This window comes from Mobula birostris, chromosome 9 (genome assembly GCF_030028105.1).
Source record: "Mobula birostris isolate sMobBir1 chromosome 9, sMobBir1.hap1, whole genome shotgun sequence".
NCBI lineage: Eukaryota > Metazoa > Chordata > Chondrichthyes > Myliobatiformes > Myliobatidae > Mobula > Mobula birostris.
In genome coordinates, this window is record NC_092378.1 from 140,088,916 (window position 1) to 140,107,369 (window position 18,454).

General features: G+C 42.6%; 1 protein-coding gene across 4 annotated transcripts in view; it reads left to right on the plus strand.

Moving 5' to 3' along the window:
• ccdc78 (coiled-coil domain containing 78) overlaps nucleotides 1-18,454 on the plus strand; it is a 99,748-nt gene that overhangs the window by 52,071 nt on the left and 29,223 nt on the right. For 2 of the 4 annotated variants that reach the window (XM_072269555.1, XM_072269557.1), the window contains 3 exons: nucleotides 2,915-3,094; nucleotides 12,997-13,164; nucleotides 16,250-16,294. In XM_072269555.1, coding sequence (XP_072125656.1) covers nucleotides 2,915-3,094; nucleotides 12,997-13,164; nucleotides 16,250-16,294 — 393 coding nt within the window. The remainder of the gene's footprint in view (nucleotides 1-2,914; nucleotides 3,095-12,996; nucleotides 13,165-16,249; nucleotides 16,295-18,454) is intronic. The other 2 variants (XM_072269556.1, XM_072269558.1) reach the window with 1 other exon arrangement.

Below are 18,454 nucleotides of genomic sequence, written 5' to 3' on the forward strand. Positions count from 1 at the left end.
TCCATCTGCCACTTCTCAGCCCAGTTTTGCATCCTATCAATGTCCCGCTGTAATCTCTGACAGCCCTCCACACTATCCACAACACCCCCAACCTTTGTGTCATCAGCAAATTTACTAACCCATCTCTCCACTTCCTCATCCATGTCATTTATAAAAATCACGAAGAGTAGGGGGTCCCAGAACAGAGCCCTGAGGCACACCACTGGTCACCGACCTCCATGCAGAATATGACCCGTCTACGACCACTCTTTGCCTTCTGTGGGCAAGCCAGTTCTGGATCCACAAAGCAATGTCCCCTCGGATCCCATGCCTCCTGACTTTCTCAATAAGCCTTGTATGGAGTACCTTATCAAATGCTTTGCTGAAATTCATATACACTACATCTACGGCTCTACCCTCACCAATGTGTTTAGTCACATCCTCAAAAAATTCAATCAGACTCGTAAGGCACGACCTGCCTTTGACTATGCCATGCTGACTATTTCTAATCATATTATGCCTCTACAAATGTTCATAAAACCTGCCTCTCAGTATCTGCTCTGTCAACTTACCAACCACTGAAGTAAGACTCATTAGTCTATAATTTCCTGGGCTATCTCTACTCCCTTTCTTAAATAAGGGAACAACATTCACAACCCTCCAGTCCTCCGGAACCTCTCCTGTCCTCATTGATGATGCAAAGATCATCGCCAGAGACTCAGCAATCTCCTCCCTCGCTTCTCACAGTAGCCTGAGGTACATCCCGTCCGGTCCCGGTGACTTATCCAACTTGATGCTTTCCAAAAGTTCCAGCACATCCTCTTCCTTAATATCTACATGCTCAAGCTTTTCAGTCCACTGTAAGTCATCCCTACAATTGCCAACATCCTTTTCCGTAGTGAATACTGAAGCAAAGTATTCATTAATTACCTCTGCTATCTCCTCCAGTTCCAGACACACTTTTCCACTGTCACACTTGATTGATCCTATTCTCTCATGTCTTATCCTCTTGCTCTTCACATACTTGTAAAATGCCTTGGGGATTTCCTTAATCCTGCCCACCAAGGACTTCTCATGGCCCCTTCTGGCTCTCCTAATTTCAATCTTAAACTCCTTCCTGCTAGCCTTATAATCTTCTAGATCTTTATCATTACCTAGTTTTTTTGAACCTTTCCTAAACTGCTCTTCTTGACTAAATTTACAATAGCCTTTGTACACCATGGTTCCTGTACCCCACCATCCTTTTCCTGTCTCATTGGAACATACCTATGCAGAACACCACACAACTATCCCCTGAATATTTGCCACATTTCTTCTGTACGTTTCCCTGAGAACATCTGTTTCCAAAATATGCTTCCAAGTTCCTGCCTGATAGCCTCATATTTCCCCTTACTCCAATTAAATGTTTCTCTAACTTGTCTGTTCCTATCCCTCTCCAATGCTATGGTAAAGGAGATAGAATTGTGTTCACTATTTCCAAAATTCTCTCCTGCTGAGAGACCTGACACCTGACCCGGTTCATTTCCCAAAACCAGATCAAGTACAGCCTCTCCTCTTGCAAGCTTATCTACATATTGTGTTAAGAAACCTTCCTGAACACACCTAACAAACTCCACCCCATCTAAACCCCTCACTCTAGGGAGATGCCAATCAATATTTGGGAAATTAAAATCTCCCACCACAACAACCCTGTTATTATAACACCTTTCCAGAATCTGTCTCCCTATCTGCTCCTCGATGTCCCTGTTACTATTGGGTGGTCTATATATAAAAAAAACACCCAGTGGAGTTATTGACTCCTTCCTATTCCTAACTTCCACCCACAGAGACTCTGTAGACAACCCCTCCATGACTTCCTCCTTTTCTGCAGCCGTGACACTATCTCTGATCAACAGTGCCACGCCTCCACCTCTTTTGCCTCCCTCTCTGTCCTTTCTGAAACATCTAAAGCCTGGCACTTGAGGTAGCCATTCCTGCTCCTGCACCATCCAAGTCTCTGTAATGGCCACAACATCATAGCTCAACATGGAATAGTACAACACTATACAATGTTGTGCCAACTTTTTAGCCTTCACCAAGATCATTCTGACCCTTTCCTCCCATGTAGAGCTGCATTTTACTTTCATCCATGTGTCTCAGAGTATCGTAAATGTCCCTAATGTATCTGCATCTACCACCACCCCTAGCAGTGCAGTAGTGGGTCACAGAGCCATAGAAAAGTACAGCACAGAAACAGGCCCATTGGCTCATTTAGTTCATGCTGAACCATCTAAGCTGCCTACTCCCATTGACCTGCACCAGGACCATAGCCCGCTATACCCTACCATCCATGTACCTACTCAAACTTCTCTTAAATGTTGAAATGAACGTTGCACGCACCACATGCGCTGGAAGCTTGTTGCACATTGTCACGACCCTCTGAGTGAAGACCCTCATATTCCCCTTAAACTTTTCACCTTTCACCCTTAACCCATGAATTCTAGTTGTAGTCCCTCCCAACCTCAGTGGAAAATACCTGGCATAATTTTGTATACATCTGTCAGATCTCCCAATCAAATGCATTCCATGCATTTATCTCTCTCTGTATTTAAAAAAAAGATCTCTGACATCCCTCCTTCGGCATGGACTAGATGGGTCAATGGGCCTGTTTATGTGTTCCTATACTTTCCTCAAATCATCGGAAAATTATGCCCTCTTGTATTAGCCATTGCGACAAAGTAGGCGCTGACTGTCCCATATGCCTATGCCTCTTATCACCTAATACACCTCTATCAAATCACCTCTCATCCTCCTTCACTCCAAAGAGAGAAGCCCTAGGAGTTAAACATTGCAGTCCAGCATCACTGGATAGCTACATCTACTTTCACAAGACACTGAAACAATGTTTTTGCAGGATGCATTTCACGGCGATCATTGTGATGTTGCTACTTCGCAGATTTTAATTCTTGAACACAGAACAGTGGAACTGGAAGGGCAGAAAAACAGATGTGTGAATGATTATGAGGTGGCGAGGAATCAGCTGAAGGCGCTTGAGAAAAATCGTCAGGAATTGGCAGATGAATACATTGCCCTGAAGAGCAATTATCTGGCACTAAGGAAACGGCATGAAAATGAGGTGAGTGAATTTGGCTAGTTGTCCACGGGAGTTCTTTGATATTATGCATTGTGCCTTGAGTAAGCAATTTGAGCAGATTTTTGTCAGAATGGCAAAGCACTCTGAACATTAATTTTTTTTTGTTGCCAGAAAATACAGTGAACTTAAGTGGACCATCTCAAGCAATTTTCCTTTTCCTCTTCAATAATAATGAGATTTTTTTTTTTGAAAAGAGCCACCACTGTCCATTTTTTCTGTTGCTGGAAGCTATTAGTTTATTTTGCAATTGCTGTACTGTAACAAATCAGTTCCATATATTTAAGTTATGGCAGGTGATCGTGAGTTACTCTTTCTGAAATTAAATTGTTATTTTGATCTTTTTCTACAATTCCTTGCATTGGAGTTTGAATTAACTGGAGAGATTTGTGTTTACACGTGAGAGAGCAGCTGTTGTAGGCATATTGCTCTGTAGAGGCATATTCCATCTGGAGTTCCTACCTACATCAAAAGGACCACTATTATCTCAGTATCTAAGGAAAGCAAGGTATTGTCTCTTCACGATTATCATCTAGTGGCCCTGACATCTACCATCGAGAGGTTGGTCATTGCACCATTAACTCCAGCCTCTAAGACAGCCTCAACCCACGGCAATTCACCTACTGATGAAGCAGGACTACATTGGACGCCATCTTCCCAGTCCCACACTTATCCCTGGAGCAACTGTACAGTAAAGACACCTATAGTAAGTGACCACTTCATTAGGTACAGGAATGGTACCTGCTGTGGCCAATTTGTTCAAAGTTCGAAGTGTTGTGAATTCACAGTTGCTCTTCTGCACACCACTGTTGTAACGTGCGGTTATTTGAGTTAGTCACGTTCCCATCGACAGTTTCAGCTTGGAACAGTCTGGCCATCCTCCTCTGGGAAAACAAGGTGCTATTGCCCACTGCACTGCCATTTGCTGGATGTTTTTTTTAGTTTCTCAAACCATTCTCTGTAAACTCTGTTGTGCAAGGAAATCCCAGGAGATCAGCAGTTTTTGAGATACTCCAACCTCCCCTTCTGGCACCAACAATCATTCCACAGTCAATGCCACTTAAATCACATTTCTTCCCCGTTCTGATGTTTGGCCTGAATAACAACTGAAACTCTTAACCATATCTGCATGCTTTTATGCATTGAGTTGCTGCCACATGATTGGCTGATTCAATACATATTTGCATTAATGAGCTCTAACAAGCAGATGTACCTAATAAAGTGGTATGTTAGACTATTGTTTGTCGACTATACCACCATCACCTTCAATACTATAATTCCAAGAATACCCATCACTAAACTCCAAGACCTGGAAGCAACACCTCCCTCTGCAACAAGACTCTTGACTTCTTGACCAACAGACCACAATCTATAAGGATAGGCAGTAACACCTCCACCATTTCTTAACACTAGGTTGTGTCTTCAGCCCCTTACTCTACTCCCTGGGCACTCTGCTCCAACTCCATTGCAGGTGATACCACTGTGGTGGGCTATATCTCACTAGTCAGAGTACCAGAAAGAAATAGAGAGCTTGGCGTCATGACAACAATCTTTCCCCCAAGATAAGCAAAACAAAAGAGCTGGTCATTGTCTTCAGGAATGGGAGGTTTCATGTGCTGCTGTCTACAATTTTTTTCATCCCCCTCTTCTATTCCCCACTCTGGCCTCTTACTACTTCTCCTCACCTGCCTATCACCTCCCCCTGGTTCCCCTCTTTCTTCCCTTCCTCCCATGGTCCATTCCCTTTTTCTATTGTATTCACTAGCCCTTTGCTTTTTCCACCCATCACTTCACAGCCTCTTTCCTTATCCCCCTTCTCCCACCAACCTGTCTTCACCTATTACCCTCTAGCTTGTCTTCTTTCCCCTCCCCCCACCCCCACCTTTTAATTCTGGCATCTTCCTCCTCCTTTTTCAGTCATGAGAAAGGGTCTTGGCCTGAAACGTAGACTGTTTCTTCATTTTCAAAGATGGCGCCTGACCTGCTGAGTTCCTCCAGTATTTTGGGTGTGTTGCTTTGGATTTGCTGCATCTGAAAAAATCTCTTGTGTTTATAGAAAGCATCATATCTCTTTGCATAATGGCTTGGCATGGCAGCTGCTGTGCCCGTGACCACAAGAAACTGCAGAGAGTTGTGAACAGAGGTATGCACATCACAGAAACCAGCCTCTTCATGGATCCTGTCTACATTTCTTGCTGCCTTAGGAGTAATCTGAGACGCTACCCACACCAGACATTCTCTCTCCTCCTCAAGCATATAACCATATAACCATTACAGCACAGAAACAGGCCATCTCGGCCCTTCTAGTCCGTGCCAATCCAAAAGCTTGAAAGGACATACCACTAGTTTCTGTCCCTGTTTTAAAACCACTGAATGGTTTCCGAGTATGATTTGATGGATTCCTAAGCTCACAGACTACCTCACTACGATCTTGCACCTTATTGTCTACCTGCACTGCACTTTCTCTGTAGCTGTTACACTTTATTCTGTATTCTGTTATTAAGACCATAAGACATAGGAATATAATTAGGCCATTTGGCCCATCGAGTCTTCCATGCCATTCCATCATGGCTGATCCCGGATCCCACTCAATCCCACACACCTGCCTTCTCGCCATATCTGTGACAGAGCATTCCACAGATTCACTAGTCTCTGGCTAAAAAAATATTCCTCCTTACCTTTGTTCTAAAAGATCACTCCTCAATTCTGAGGCTGTGCCCTCTAGTTCTGGATACCCCCACCATAGGAAACATCCTCTCCTCATCTCCACTATCTAGTTCTTTCAACATTCGATAGGTTTCAATGAGATCCCCCTACATTCTTCTGAATTCCAGAGAGTACAGGCCCAAAGCTGCCAAACACATCTCATATGTTAACCCCTTCATTCCCAGAATCATCCTGTGAGCCTCCTCTGGACTCTCTCCAATGACAATACATCCTTTCTGAGATATGGGGCTCAAAACTGTTGATAATACTCCAAGTATGGCCTGACTGGTGCCTTATAAAGGCTCAGCATTATCTCCTTGCTTTCATATTCTATTCCCCTTGAAATGAATACCAACATTTCATTTGCCTTCTCTACTCTAAATTAACCTTCTGGGAGTCTTGCACGAGGACTCCCAAGTCCTTCTGTACCTCTGATGTTTAAACCTTCTCTCCATTTAGATAATGGCCTGCGCTTATTGATGCACCTTGTACTATTTCATGCACTGGGTAATGAATTGATCTGTGTGAACAGTAAGCAAGATGAGCTTTTCATCGTACCTCAGCATGTGACAATAATAAATCAATTCCAATTCCAATTGTTACATATTAGGTAAATTGATGATTAACTTTCAGCTGCTACCTTTTCTCAACTGGAGATCGTTGCAGAGACTTTTACTTGAAAGATGTACTCTGAAATGGTAACGGTAAACGTCTGTGCTGGAAGTGTGGAGAATCTGAAACAACTGCTCTAAAGTGGACATTGTCTCACTGGCTCAGCTCTCTGCTTTGAAGCACCTAGACTTCTTCAAGATGTATATCAGGCTACTCTTTATCAATAGCACATCAGTGTTCAATGCCATCATTCCCTCAGTACTAATAACTAAGCTTCAAAACCTGGACCTCTGTACCACCTTCTGCCACTGAATCCTCAACTCCCTCATCAGGAGACCCTAGTCAGTGCAGATCAGTAATAACATACTCTCCTTGCTGACAATCAACACAGGCACAATTCTAGGATGTGCTTAGCCCAGTGCTCAACTCTCTCTACACTCATGACTGTGTATCCAAGCACAGCTCAAATGCCATCTATAAATTTGCTGATGGCTCCACTGTTGTTACAATCTCAGATGGCAACAAGGAGGCTTACAGAAGTGCGATCGATCAGCTGGTTGAGTGGTGTCGCAGCAACAACCTTGCACTGAACGTCAGCAAGACCAAGTAATGATTGTAAGCTTCAGGAAGGGGAAGTCGGGAGAACATGTACCAGTCCTCATGGGGAGGTCAATGCTGGAAAAGATCAGCAGCTTCAGGTTCCTGGGTGTCAAATTCCCAGAGGATCTAACCTGGCCCCAAGCACGAAGCAATCATGTGATATAATCATGAAGAAGTCACACCAGAAAACCAGAAGTCTCCAGTTTGTGGAGATTTGGTATGTAAGTCGACAGGAGGAGAAGATGGTGGCGCGACGCAGCTCGCAGCGGCCACTCTGGTGGTGATGTCTGTTATTTGTCAAGTAGGGTGCCGTGCACAATCCTGATTTGATGGAGACGGACGTGAGATCACGGAGGAACATCTGGTGAAACTTCTGAAATGCCTGCTTCACTGCTGCTGCTACTGTGTGGTTCAGAATCTCCGGGGGAGAAGGCCCCGAGTCCTCGGCTTTGCTTGTTGCTCGGTGGCCGGGATGGGGTCGTAGAGCTTGGCAGAGGATGGTGCTCGGAGAGGCTGTGTCGGAGGGGCTGGTCGGAGGCTGGAAGTTTTCGGACAGAGTCCGCTGCGGTTGGGTGCTTCCAAAGGTGCTGCGTCGGTAAGTTGGCGGCGCTTGGAGGTTCATGGCAGGGAGAGTTCCTCCCTTCTGCTGCCTGTGTGAGATGATGACTTTATCGGGACTTTGAGACTTCTTTTTACCGTGCCCATGGTCTGCTCTTTATCAAATTATGGTATTGCTTTGCACTGTTGTAACTATATGTTATAATTATGTGGTTTTGTCAGCTTTAGTCTTGGTTTGTCCTGTGTTTTTCTTGTGATAATCATTCTGGAGGAACGTTGTATCATTTTTTTTAATGCATGCATTTCTAAATGACAGTAAATGAGGACTGAGTGTCCTCATAATCTAATCGAAATTTACATAGATTGTAAATGTATATAGATTCTGACTGGTTACGTTATCACCTGGAATGCAGCTTGCAGTGCACAGGATTGCAAGAGGCTGCAACAGACCCAGTCAGCTTCATCATGAGCACAATCCTCCCCTCCATCAAGGGCATCTTGAAGAGGCAGTCAGGAAGGTGGCATCCATCATTAAGGACCCTCATCATCCGAGACATACCATCTTCTCACTGGGGAGGATGTACAAGATCCTGAGGATCTACATGCAACGTTTTGGTCCGCCAGCAAATTTCTGAACAATCCATGAATGTTATTCCTTTATTATTGTTTATCAGTATTCCTTTCTTTGCACTATAATTTATATTTGGAATTTATAGTATATTTTTATACGGCTGCCACAGAGTAACAAATTTCATGATTCTGATTCTGAGTTGACGGTGATTATATGCAGAGTCTGGATGAATACCAATAGCCAGTGACTGATTGTCGGTAGACAGTAGGTTAGATGTTATAGCGTATTTTGCAGTCATGCATGGGAACTTAGTAGATCAGTGAGAACTGTGTGAATGCAAATCACAAGAGGGCAGCTGGTGGACTTCAGGGGTGTGAAATCCCTGACCATCAGCATGGTGAGGGCGAAGATGTGAATTACAACTCCAACTGCTCGACATTCAAAGTTACCATATACTACTTTGAGATTTATTTTTAGCAGGCATATACAGAAAAAAAATACAATAGGACCTTCAAAAAAAAAGCATAAACACAAGAAGTCCTGATGAAGGGACTCGGCCTTAAACGTTGACTGTTTACTCTTTCTCCGTAGATGCTGACTGGCCTGCTGAGTTCCTCCAGCATTTTGTGTGTGTTGCCATAGATAAACAAAGATTGACAAACAACCAAAGAGCGAAAGGACACAAACTGCGGAAGTGTAAAAATGACTGAGAACATGAGTTGTAAAAGTGTCCTTGAAAGTGAGTCTGTAGGTTGTAGAATCAGTTGTACGTTGTAGTGAGACAGTTATAGGTTGTAGAATCAGTTGTAGTGAGACAGTTACAGGTTGTAGAATCAGTTGTCGTGAGTCAGTTGTAGGTTGTAGAATCAGTTGTTGTGAGTTAATTGTAGGTTGTTCAGTCAGTTGTAGTGAGTGAATTTTAGGTTGTTCAGTCAGTTGTAGTGAGTCAATTGTAGGTTGTAGAATCAGTTGTAATGAGACAGTTGTAAGTTGTGATCAAAGAATTTATCCATGCTGGGTTATCTGTCAATAGAAACAGTCCCTTGAACCTTCATTCTTTTCACAAGACTCAGGACAATTTGACTTCTTTTCCAAGATATCTAATTCTTTACAGCTCAGATTACAAATGCACAACAATCTGCATTTATATAGTGACTGGCTTCATCAGATACTGGTCCACTAATGAAATCAATCTCTGAGTTGTAGTTGTGGGAAGTACATCAAGTACTTGTTTCACAGAGGGCAAAGGATCTTCAACAAACATGAATTAGGAACAGGAGAAGGCCACTCAGCCCATTGGTCCCCAGTCACCTTTCACCCTCTAGTCTGTCAAGTAATGTCTGATTTAAAGTTTTTCAAAGACTCTGCTGTCACCACCCTTTGAGGAACAGAGCTCCGACCCTCCAGGAGAATTTTAGTTTAATTAATTTCCACCTTAAATTGATGAGCTTTTTACTTAATCATTAACTCATTACCTCCTACAGTACTGTGCAAAAGTCTTAGGCACAAATATATAGCTAGGGTGTCTAAGATTTTTTGCACAGTACTGCATTTGCCAACGTGGAGAATTTGTAAATCTGGCAGGAGCAAAAGATGTTGGGAATGGTGAGGGTGGAGTGCCGCTGGAGGGTTGTGGGACAGGTGGCAGAGAAGGAGTGCCAGGGATGGGAGGGTTGAGCGGGTGCAGACAGACACACTCAGCCCTGAGACACCAGGCAAGGTCACTTGATTCCAAACAATTGGTTTATTGATCATTACAGAATGTCTCTCTGGTGCTTCCCTCTCCCTCCCCTCTCCCTTCCTCTTTTCCCAACCATGATTCCTCTCTCCCTGCCCCCTTCACACTCTCAGTTCACAATAGAGACTCATATCAGAATCAGGTTTATCATCACTCACATATGTCATGAATTTGTTTTGCAGCAACAGTACAGTGCAATACATAAAATTACTACAGTACTGTGCAACAGTCTTGGGCACAAATATATAGGTAGGGTGCCTAAGATTGTTTCACGGTACTATACATTTTCACACAAGCAAAACCTTCCATTTCACATCTGCTATATCAAGAACCCTCAGGAACTTCCATTTTTACATGTTTCCTTATGACAAAGCAAAAGACAATTTTGCCCTATTTGTGTCTATGCCACAGTACATTGTCATTTTCCCACTGATTTTCCTATTTTCCCGTCATTCCCAGCTACAATCCTACCTCTCACCCACACACCAGTGCCAATTTACCGCAGTTAATTAATCTCCAAACCTGCACATCCATAGGATGCAGGAAGAAATTAACGTGACTGTGGGCGAGGGAGATACCCAAACATCCCATTCCAATGCATCAGTCCATGGCCTCCTCTACTTCTACAATGAGGCCAAACTCAGATTGGAGGAGCACCAACTCATAGTCCATCTGGGTAGTCTCCAATGTGATGATATGAACATCGATTCCTCTAACTTCTAGTAACTTCTTTCCCATCCCCTCCTGCTCTAGTTTTCATTCCCCTCTGACCACCTCTTCTCCTCACTGCCCATCACCTCCCTCTGGTGCCCCTCCTCCTCCAATTGTCCACTGTCCTCTCCTATCAGATTACTTCTTCAGCTCTTTCCCCCTTCTGCCAATCACCTCTTAGCTTCTTACTTTGTTCTCCCTTCTTCTACCCATCCACCTTCCCCCTCACCTGGTGTCACCTATCACTTTCCAGCTTGTACTCCTTCCCCTCCCCTCCACGTTTTCATTCTGGCATCTTCCCCATTCATTTCCAGTCCTGTTGAAGGGTCTCAGCCTGAAACATCGAGTGTTTATTCCTATCCATAGATGCTGCCTGACCAGCTGACTTTCTGTGTGTTGCTCAAGGTTTGCAAACTCCGCGCAAATAACACACATTTTCATCCTCCTCTAGGTAGGGAGAATGATATTGAATATAGTAGTCCAGATGTTGTTCACTAATCTCCCACTAAATGAAACATAACTTTTCTACTTTTGTATTCAATTCCTCCAGCGACATATTGTTGAATGATAGGGAGGCATGATAGTGTAATGGTTAGCACAACGCTTTACAGTGCCATCGACCCGGGTTCATTTCCTGCTGCTGAATGTAAAGAGTTTGTACGTTCTCCCCTTGAAAGCGTGGGTTTCCTCTGGGTGCTCTTGTTTCCTCCCACATTCCAAAGACGTACTGCTTGGTAGGTTAATTGGTCCTTGTAAATTGTCCTGTGATTAGGCTAGGGTTAAATTGGGGGTTGCTGGCCGGTGTGGCTCAAAGGGGTGGAAGGGGCGCTGTACCTGAATAAATAAATTTGTAAAAGTAACTATTATATCTTTTTGCTGAGCTTGATATAAAGTTGAGAATGATTTCTTTCCAATCTATTGGACTACATTCATAGAATGTAAATCTTAAATCTTGCGTGTGCTATAAGTGAGGCTGCTTGCTTCCAATGTGTTCACATTGGTCCTTATTTTGCAAATGCGTTGTTTGAATGGGGGTTGTGGAATGACGCTCCTGGGCAACATTTCTTGCTAACAACAGGAATTCTGCAGATGCTGGAAATTCAAGCAACACACATCAAACTTGCTGGTGAATGCAGCAGGTCAGGCAGCATCTCTAGGAAGAGGTACAGTCGACATTTCAGGCCGAGACCCTTTGTCAGGACTAACTGAAGGAAGAGTTAGTAAGAGATTTGAAAGTGGGAGGGGGAGATCCAAAATGATAGGAGAAGACAGGAGGGGGAGGGATGGCGCCAAGAGCTGGACAGGTGATTGGCAAAGGGGATATGAGAGGATCATGGAACAGGAGGTCCAGGGAGAAAGACAAAGTGGGGGAGGAACCTAGAGGATGGGCAAGGGGTATAGTCAGAGGGACAGAGGGAGAAAGGAGAGCGAGAGAAAGAATGTGTGTATAAAAATAAATAACGGATGGGGTACGAGGGGGAGGTGGGGCATTAGCGGAAGTTAGAGAAGTCGATGTTCATGCCATCAGGTTGGAGGCTACCCAGACGGAATATAAGGTGTTGTTCCTCCAACCTGAGTGTGGCTTCATCTTTACAGTAGAGGAGGCCGTGGATAGACATGTCAGAATGGGAATGGGATGTGGAATTAAAATGTGTGGCCACTGGGAGATCCTGCTTTCTCTGGCGGACAGTGCGTAGGTGTTCAGCAAAACGATCTCCCAGTCTGCGTCGGGTCTCGCCAATAGAAGGCCACATCGGGAGCACCGGACGCAGTATATCAACCCAGCCGACTCACAGGTGAAGTGTCGCCTCACCTGGAAGGACTGTCTGGGCTATACCAATTCTAGGTCTAAAGCTGTCTTAAATCTTTGCAAATCTGTTATGTAGAAATATAAATGCAAGAAAATTTACAAAAAATTATTTAAATAGCAGATATGAGGAAAAGTTGAAACAAAGTTATTTCAATGTAATTTTAATATCGAATGCAAGGTTGTAAAGGAAAACCAATCACATTTTTAAAAGGTTTTGGACATGAGAAAGGTTTTGAAAAGGACAATGAAATTTTTAAAATATCAAAAAGTATAAAAAGCCAATTAAAGTTTTAAAACCCATTTATTAGGCAGGAAGAAAAGTTTAAGCAAGTATAATTCAAGCTTTAGAAATGTTTTTAAATATCAGATATATGGAACGAACAGAAAAGGTAGTTTTAAAAATATTACTTAAATATTTTAAACACTAGACTGGAGAGACATGGTCATAAATAGAAGAATTAAAGTTTTAAATCAATTTATATTTTTCTGGTGAAGGTTTTATTAAGAGTTACCACAGATCTTTGACTCCCAGAAGCTTTGATGGATCGAGCTGATTATGAACAGCACCTGTTTGCTTCCAGGTTGCCAGAAATGATGAACTGAGCATGGAGATCCTGAACTTGGCCAACTCCAGGAATTCCCTGATCAGAGAACAGGACCAGTATGTGAAATCCCGAGCCATCTATGACGAAGCTGCAGAAGAGCTGAGCAGAGTGAAGGACCTTGTGGCTCGGCTCAGCAACGAGAAGGTGAAGGCAATCTTCTTTGCTACTTTTATTCACTGGGATGCCTATGCTCATGTCGTCTCACACACCTATACATATATATATATATATATATATATATATACCTATATACAGTATACTTGTATCTTATGCATATATGCACGCACACAGTGTTTATACAGTACTGTGCAAAAGTCTTAGGCACATATATATAGCTAGGTACTGTAGTAATTTTATGTATTGCACCGTACAGTTGATGTGAAAATAATAACAAATATCATGACATATGAGAGTGATGATAAACCTAATTCTGATATGGGGTCTCTCTTTCGGACTGAAAGAGGGGAATCATGATTGGGAAAAGGGGAAGGGAGGGGGAGGGAACGTGAAGTAATAAAGAGGCATCGTGTAATGATCAATAAACCAATTGTTTGCCATCAAATGACTTTGCCTGGTGTTGCAGGGCTGGTGTGTCTGCACCCGTGCCGCTCCCCTGCCCCTGGCACTCCTTCTCTGCCACCTGTCCCACCCGCCCCCTCCTGCAGCGCTCCATCCTTGCCGTTCCTAACATCCTTTACTCCTGCCAAATTTACAAACTGGCTCTCTACTCCATGTTGACAAATACAGTACTGTGCAAAAGTCTTGGGCACCCTAGCTGTATGTGCTTAAGACTTTTGCACAGGACTAAAATATATGTATTGTGGATGACACTAAAATAGCTGGTGAGGAAGGCTATCAAACATTAGAGAAGGAGATCTTGAACTACTGGATAAAAGGGCTTAGTAAGTGGCTTTCAATTCAGCTAAGTGTTAATGTGCAGATAGAGAAGAGAAACCAGGTTAGGATTTATGGGAAAGATCAGGCTCTGGGAAGTGTTGTGGAACAAAGGGGCCCACGTGTGCAAGCATGCAGTTTTCTGGAAGTTCCTTAAGAGTAGACAGGCTGGTGAAGAAGGCGTTTAGCATGTTGGTTTTCATCAGGCAGAGCACGAAGTGTAGGAACTGGGACAGTTGGTGAGCTCTCACTCAGAGTAATGTGTACAGCGTTGGTTTCCCTATTATTAGAAAGACGTCATTGAAGTGGAAAGGGTGCAGAGAAGATCTATAAGGATGCGTCAGGACTTGAGGTTATAAGGAGAAGCTGAACAGGCTAAGAGTTTATTCTGGATTCAAGACTCAAGATTATTTAATGTCATTTCCAGTACTCCAGTGTAAAGTGTAATGATGTAGCACAAAAAACACATGAAGATAAAGAACCCAGTAATAAAAAAATATAAATACATGAGATAGCCTATGTACATTGATTGTACATGCGTATCATAGGTGGATAGTATGTACAATTGTATGTATATGCCTTGGAACTTAAGAGATTGAGGTGTGATCTTATAGAGGTGTATAAAATTATTATACATTGAGAGGGTGAACAAAATAGTTTTTTTTCTCAGGGTTTAGGTTGAAGGTGAGAGTTGAAAGGCTTAAAAGGGTTGTGAGGAGCAACTTGACAGAACTAACTTGCAGAGGAAGTGGCTGAAGTAGTTAAAATAACAAAACTTAAATGACATTTGGATAAGTACTTAGGAGTTTAAGTAAATACAGGCAAGTTGGGCAAAGAGCTTGTTGGTGTGCTGTTTTACTCTGTATAGTTGTACTAATTCAATAACCACCAGTAAGTAGTTTCTAGAGAGTACTATATGTATATTATCAATCTGAGATTAGGTCTTCAAAGGTGTAAGAGTTATAAAGCTCTGGCACGGGTCTTCAACCTGTCATGTCTGTGGATGTGTATGCAGCAAAGCAGCATCCATCAACAAGGACTCCCACCATCTAGGCCATGCTCTCTTTTTGCTACTGCCGTCATACAAAAGGTACAGGAACCTCAGGACACACACCACCAGGTTCAGGAACAACTACTACCCCTCAGCTATCAGACTCTTGAACCAGTGCTGAGCTGTTCCGATAACCCATGGACTCACTTTCAAGGACTCTTCATCTCATGTTTTCAATATTTATTGTTTATTTGGTTATTATTATTATTATTTTTTTGTATTCATAATTTGTCTTTTGCACATTGGTTGTTTGTCCATTTTGTTTGTATCTTTTCATTGATTCTTTTGTGGTCCTTTGTATTTACTGTGAATGCCCACAAGAAAATAAATCTCAGGGTTGTATATGGTGACATATATGTACTTCAATAATAAGTTTATTTTGAACTTTGAGTGTATTTCTCTATACTAATTCCAGTCACTTGCACTTGGTTTGTAACCAAGACATTTAGAAACCCAAAAGAGTTATTAAAAATCACAGTTAATTATTAAAAAAATGAAGGGAATTAACTAAAGATATTGAAATCAGGTAAATATTTAGAAACAAACTAATCTGAATTTGTAAAGAAATGGTATTTGGTATTGTCTTAGCTTCTGATTCCAACTTTAAGTTGAAGTTCAAGTTTATTACCATCTGTGTACATATATACATCCAAATGAAAAAACTTTCCTTTGGACTATGGTGCACCGATAAAACATATAACACACACAGCACATAAACAAATATTACCATAAATAAATTAATAAAATTTAGTTCAAAATGCACGTAGTGCACAGCACAGGTAAACAGTACGGTAAACAGCTTGCTGTTCTAGTGACGAGACCTCGGTGGTGTCATTAGCCTCACGGCCCGAGGGAAGCAGCTGTTACTCCGTCCAGCAGTCCTAGTCCTGGTGCTTCTGTATCTCCTTCCTGACAGTAGTGTGTCCAAGAGATTGTGGGATGCGTGGTAAGGATCCTCAACAATTCTCCCAGTAAATGCCACAAATAGGGGTAAAGGAGACCCTGGTGATCCACTGACATGCTAAGCCCTTATATAACCCAACATCCAAAAATTCTTTGGTTCCATTAGACATATGAGAGCAAACATTTCAGGCAAAATTGCAAGCATCGTACTTTGGTACACTCCTTGTTCTAAGAAAAAGTTTCTGCTGGAGTCCACAGAGACTTCTGAAAGTTTGTGCAGTTGTGATTAACCATTAATCTTCACAGCCAGTCAGCTGTATTTTAGGCAGTAAGCTTCCAGTGATGTTAATCAGTTTGCCTTTACATCTATGGGTCCTCAAGAACGAAGAGGTTAAGGAATACGAGCATTCCAAGCTTGAGAGATATGTAAGTGTTAATTGAAAGTTGTTAAAACGTAGAATTTATCTGAACCTGCAGTTATCTAGCATGGATTCATATGTTATAGTATGGCAATTTCACTTTGAGGTTGGCTTGCTTCATATTGATTTCTCCAGTTGAAATACATAAAGGTAACTCATTTCTGGATTAAATTAGAATTCCAATAGACTCAAAAGAAAATGAGCCATATCTCTCCTCTTCCTTTCGAGTCATGAGAAAGGCTCTTGACCTGAAACATTGGCTCTCCATCTCCCTCCATCGATGCTGTCTGATCCAATGAGTTCCTCCAGCAGGCTGTGTGTTAAATCATTTGAATGATGCTAAGTCGTTGCAACTTACATTCAGTGGCCACTTTGTCAGGTACGGGAGTGGCACCAAGTGTAGTCTGCTGCCCATCCACTTCAAGGTTCAATGTGTTGTGCATGCAGAGATGCTCTTCTGCACACCACTGTTGTACTGCGAGTTTATTTGAGTTACTGTCACCTTCCTGTCAGCTTGAACCAGTCTGGCCAATCTCCTCTGACCTCTGTCATTAAACACGGAACTGCTGCTCACTGGATGGTTTTAACTTTTCACAGCATTCACTGTAAACTCTTGATCGGGGGTTCCCAGCTATTTTTATGCCATGGAGCCTTACCAATAACTGAGGGGTCCACGGAGCCCAGGCTAGGAATCTCTGTTCCAGAGACTGCTGTGCATGAAAACCCCAGGAGATCAGCAATTTTTGAGATGCTCAAACCACCCAATCTGGCAGCAATAATCATTCCACGGTTAAGTCACTTGGGTCACATTTCTTCCCCATTCTGTTGTCTGGTCTGAACAACAACCGAACCTCTTGACCATGCCTGCATGCTTTTATGCATTGAGTTGCTGCCATATGATTAGCTGATGAGATATTTGCGTTAATGACCACATATACAGATTTACCTAATAAGGAGACCACTTAATGTAGATTCATGTTATAAACACATGAAATATTTGAAATAACTCAACAGCATCAATGGGAAGACTTAACATTTGGGGTCATTGACACTTCATCAGAACTGATCACGCTGAAACCGTTTCCACCTTACAGATGCTGCCTAACCCACTAGGCCTTTTTTTTTTATTTCAGTTGTGCAGCACCTGCATTTGGATTCATATGCCTGTGAATCCTGAAGCAGTCAATCCTGTTAGTTCTTTAAAAAGCTTCAAAATTTGAACTTCAAGTAAGTAGAAGTTTGCGCTGTCAGGCCTGTGTGAAATAAGACACCTTGTCATCGAGGCTCGGAAGTCACAGTTCCATCTCCAACTGAAGGACATTTGGTGCTGCACTGCAAGCCTCTCTCAAGTACCATGGCTTGTCAATAAATTAGCAAACAGAGGGTCTTAGAACAGGGTGTGTTTTCACTTCTTTAGTAATGATAAATGAGCAAGGAGAGTAACTCAAATAACCACACATTACATTAGTGGTGTGCTGAAGAGAATCTCTGAACACACTCAGCAGTCACTTTATAGGTTCACCTGCTCGTTAATGCAAATATCTAATCAGCCAATCACGTGGCAGCAACTCAATGCATAGAAATATGCAGACGTGGTCAAGAGGTTCAGTTGTTGTTCAGACCAAACATCAGAATGGGGAAAATGTAATTTAAGTGACTTTGACCGTGGGATGATTGTTGGTGCCAGACAAGATGGTTTGAGTCTCAGAAACTGCTGATAGCCTGGGTTTTTCTTGCACGACAGTCTCTAGAGTTTACAGAGAATGGTGCAAAAAAAACCAAAACACACCTTGTTAATGAGAGAGGTCAGAGGAGAATGACCAGATTGGTTCAAGCTGACAGGAAGGCGACAGTAACCCAAATAATTATGCGTCACAACAGTTGTGTGCAGAAGTGCATCTCTGAATGCCCAACATGTCGAACCTTGAAGTGGATGGGCTACAGGAGCGGATGACTATGGACGTGTAGTCTGCGGCCACTTTATTAGGTACAGCAGGTATCTAATAAAGTGGCCACTCAATGTATATATCCAGAAATGCTTTCGTCTTTTAGTTGCATGATATTATCCTTACAAGTTGCCCAGAAATAGAGGAAAGGATATTGGTGGGTAAATAGCAATGATCACGTACCCACTCACTTGGTCACACAAAGGGTTCCATCGTTGACC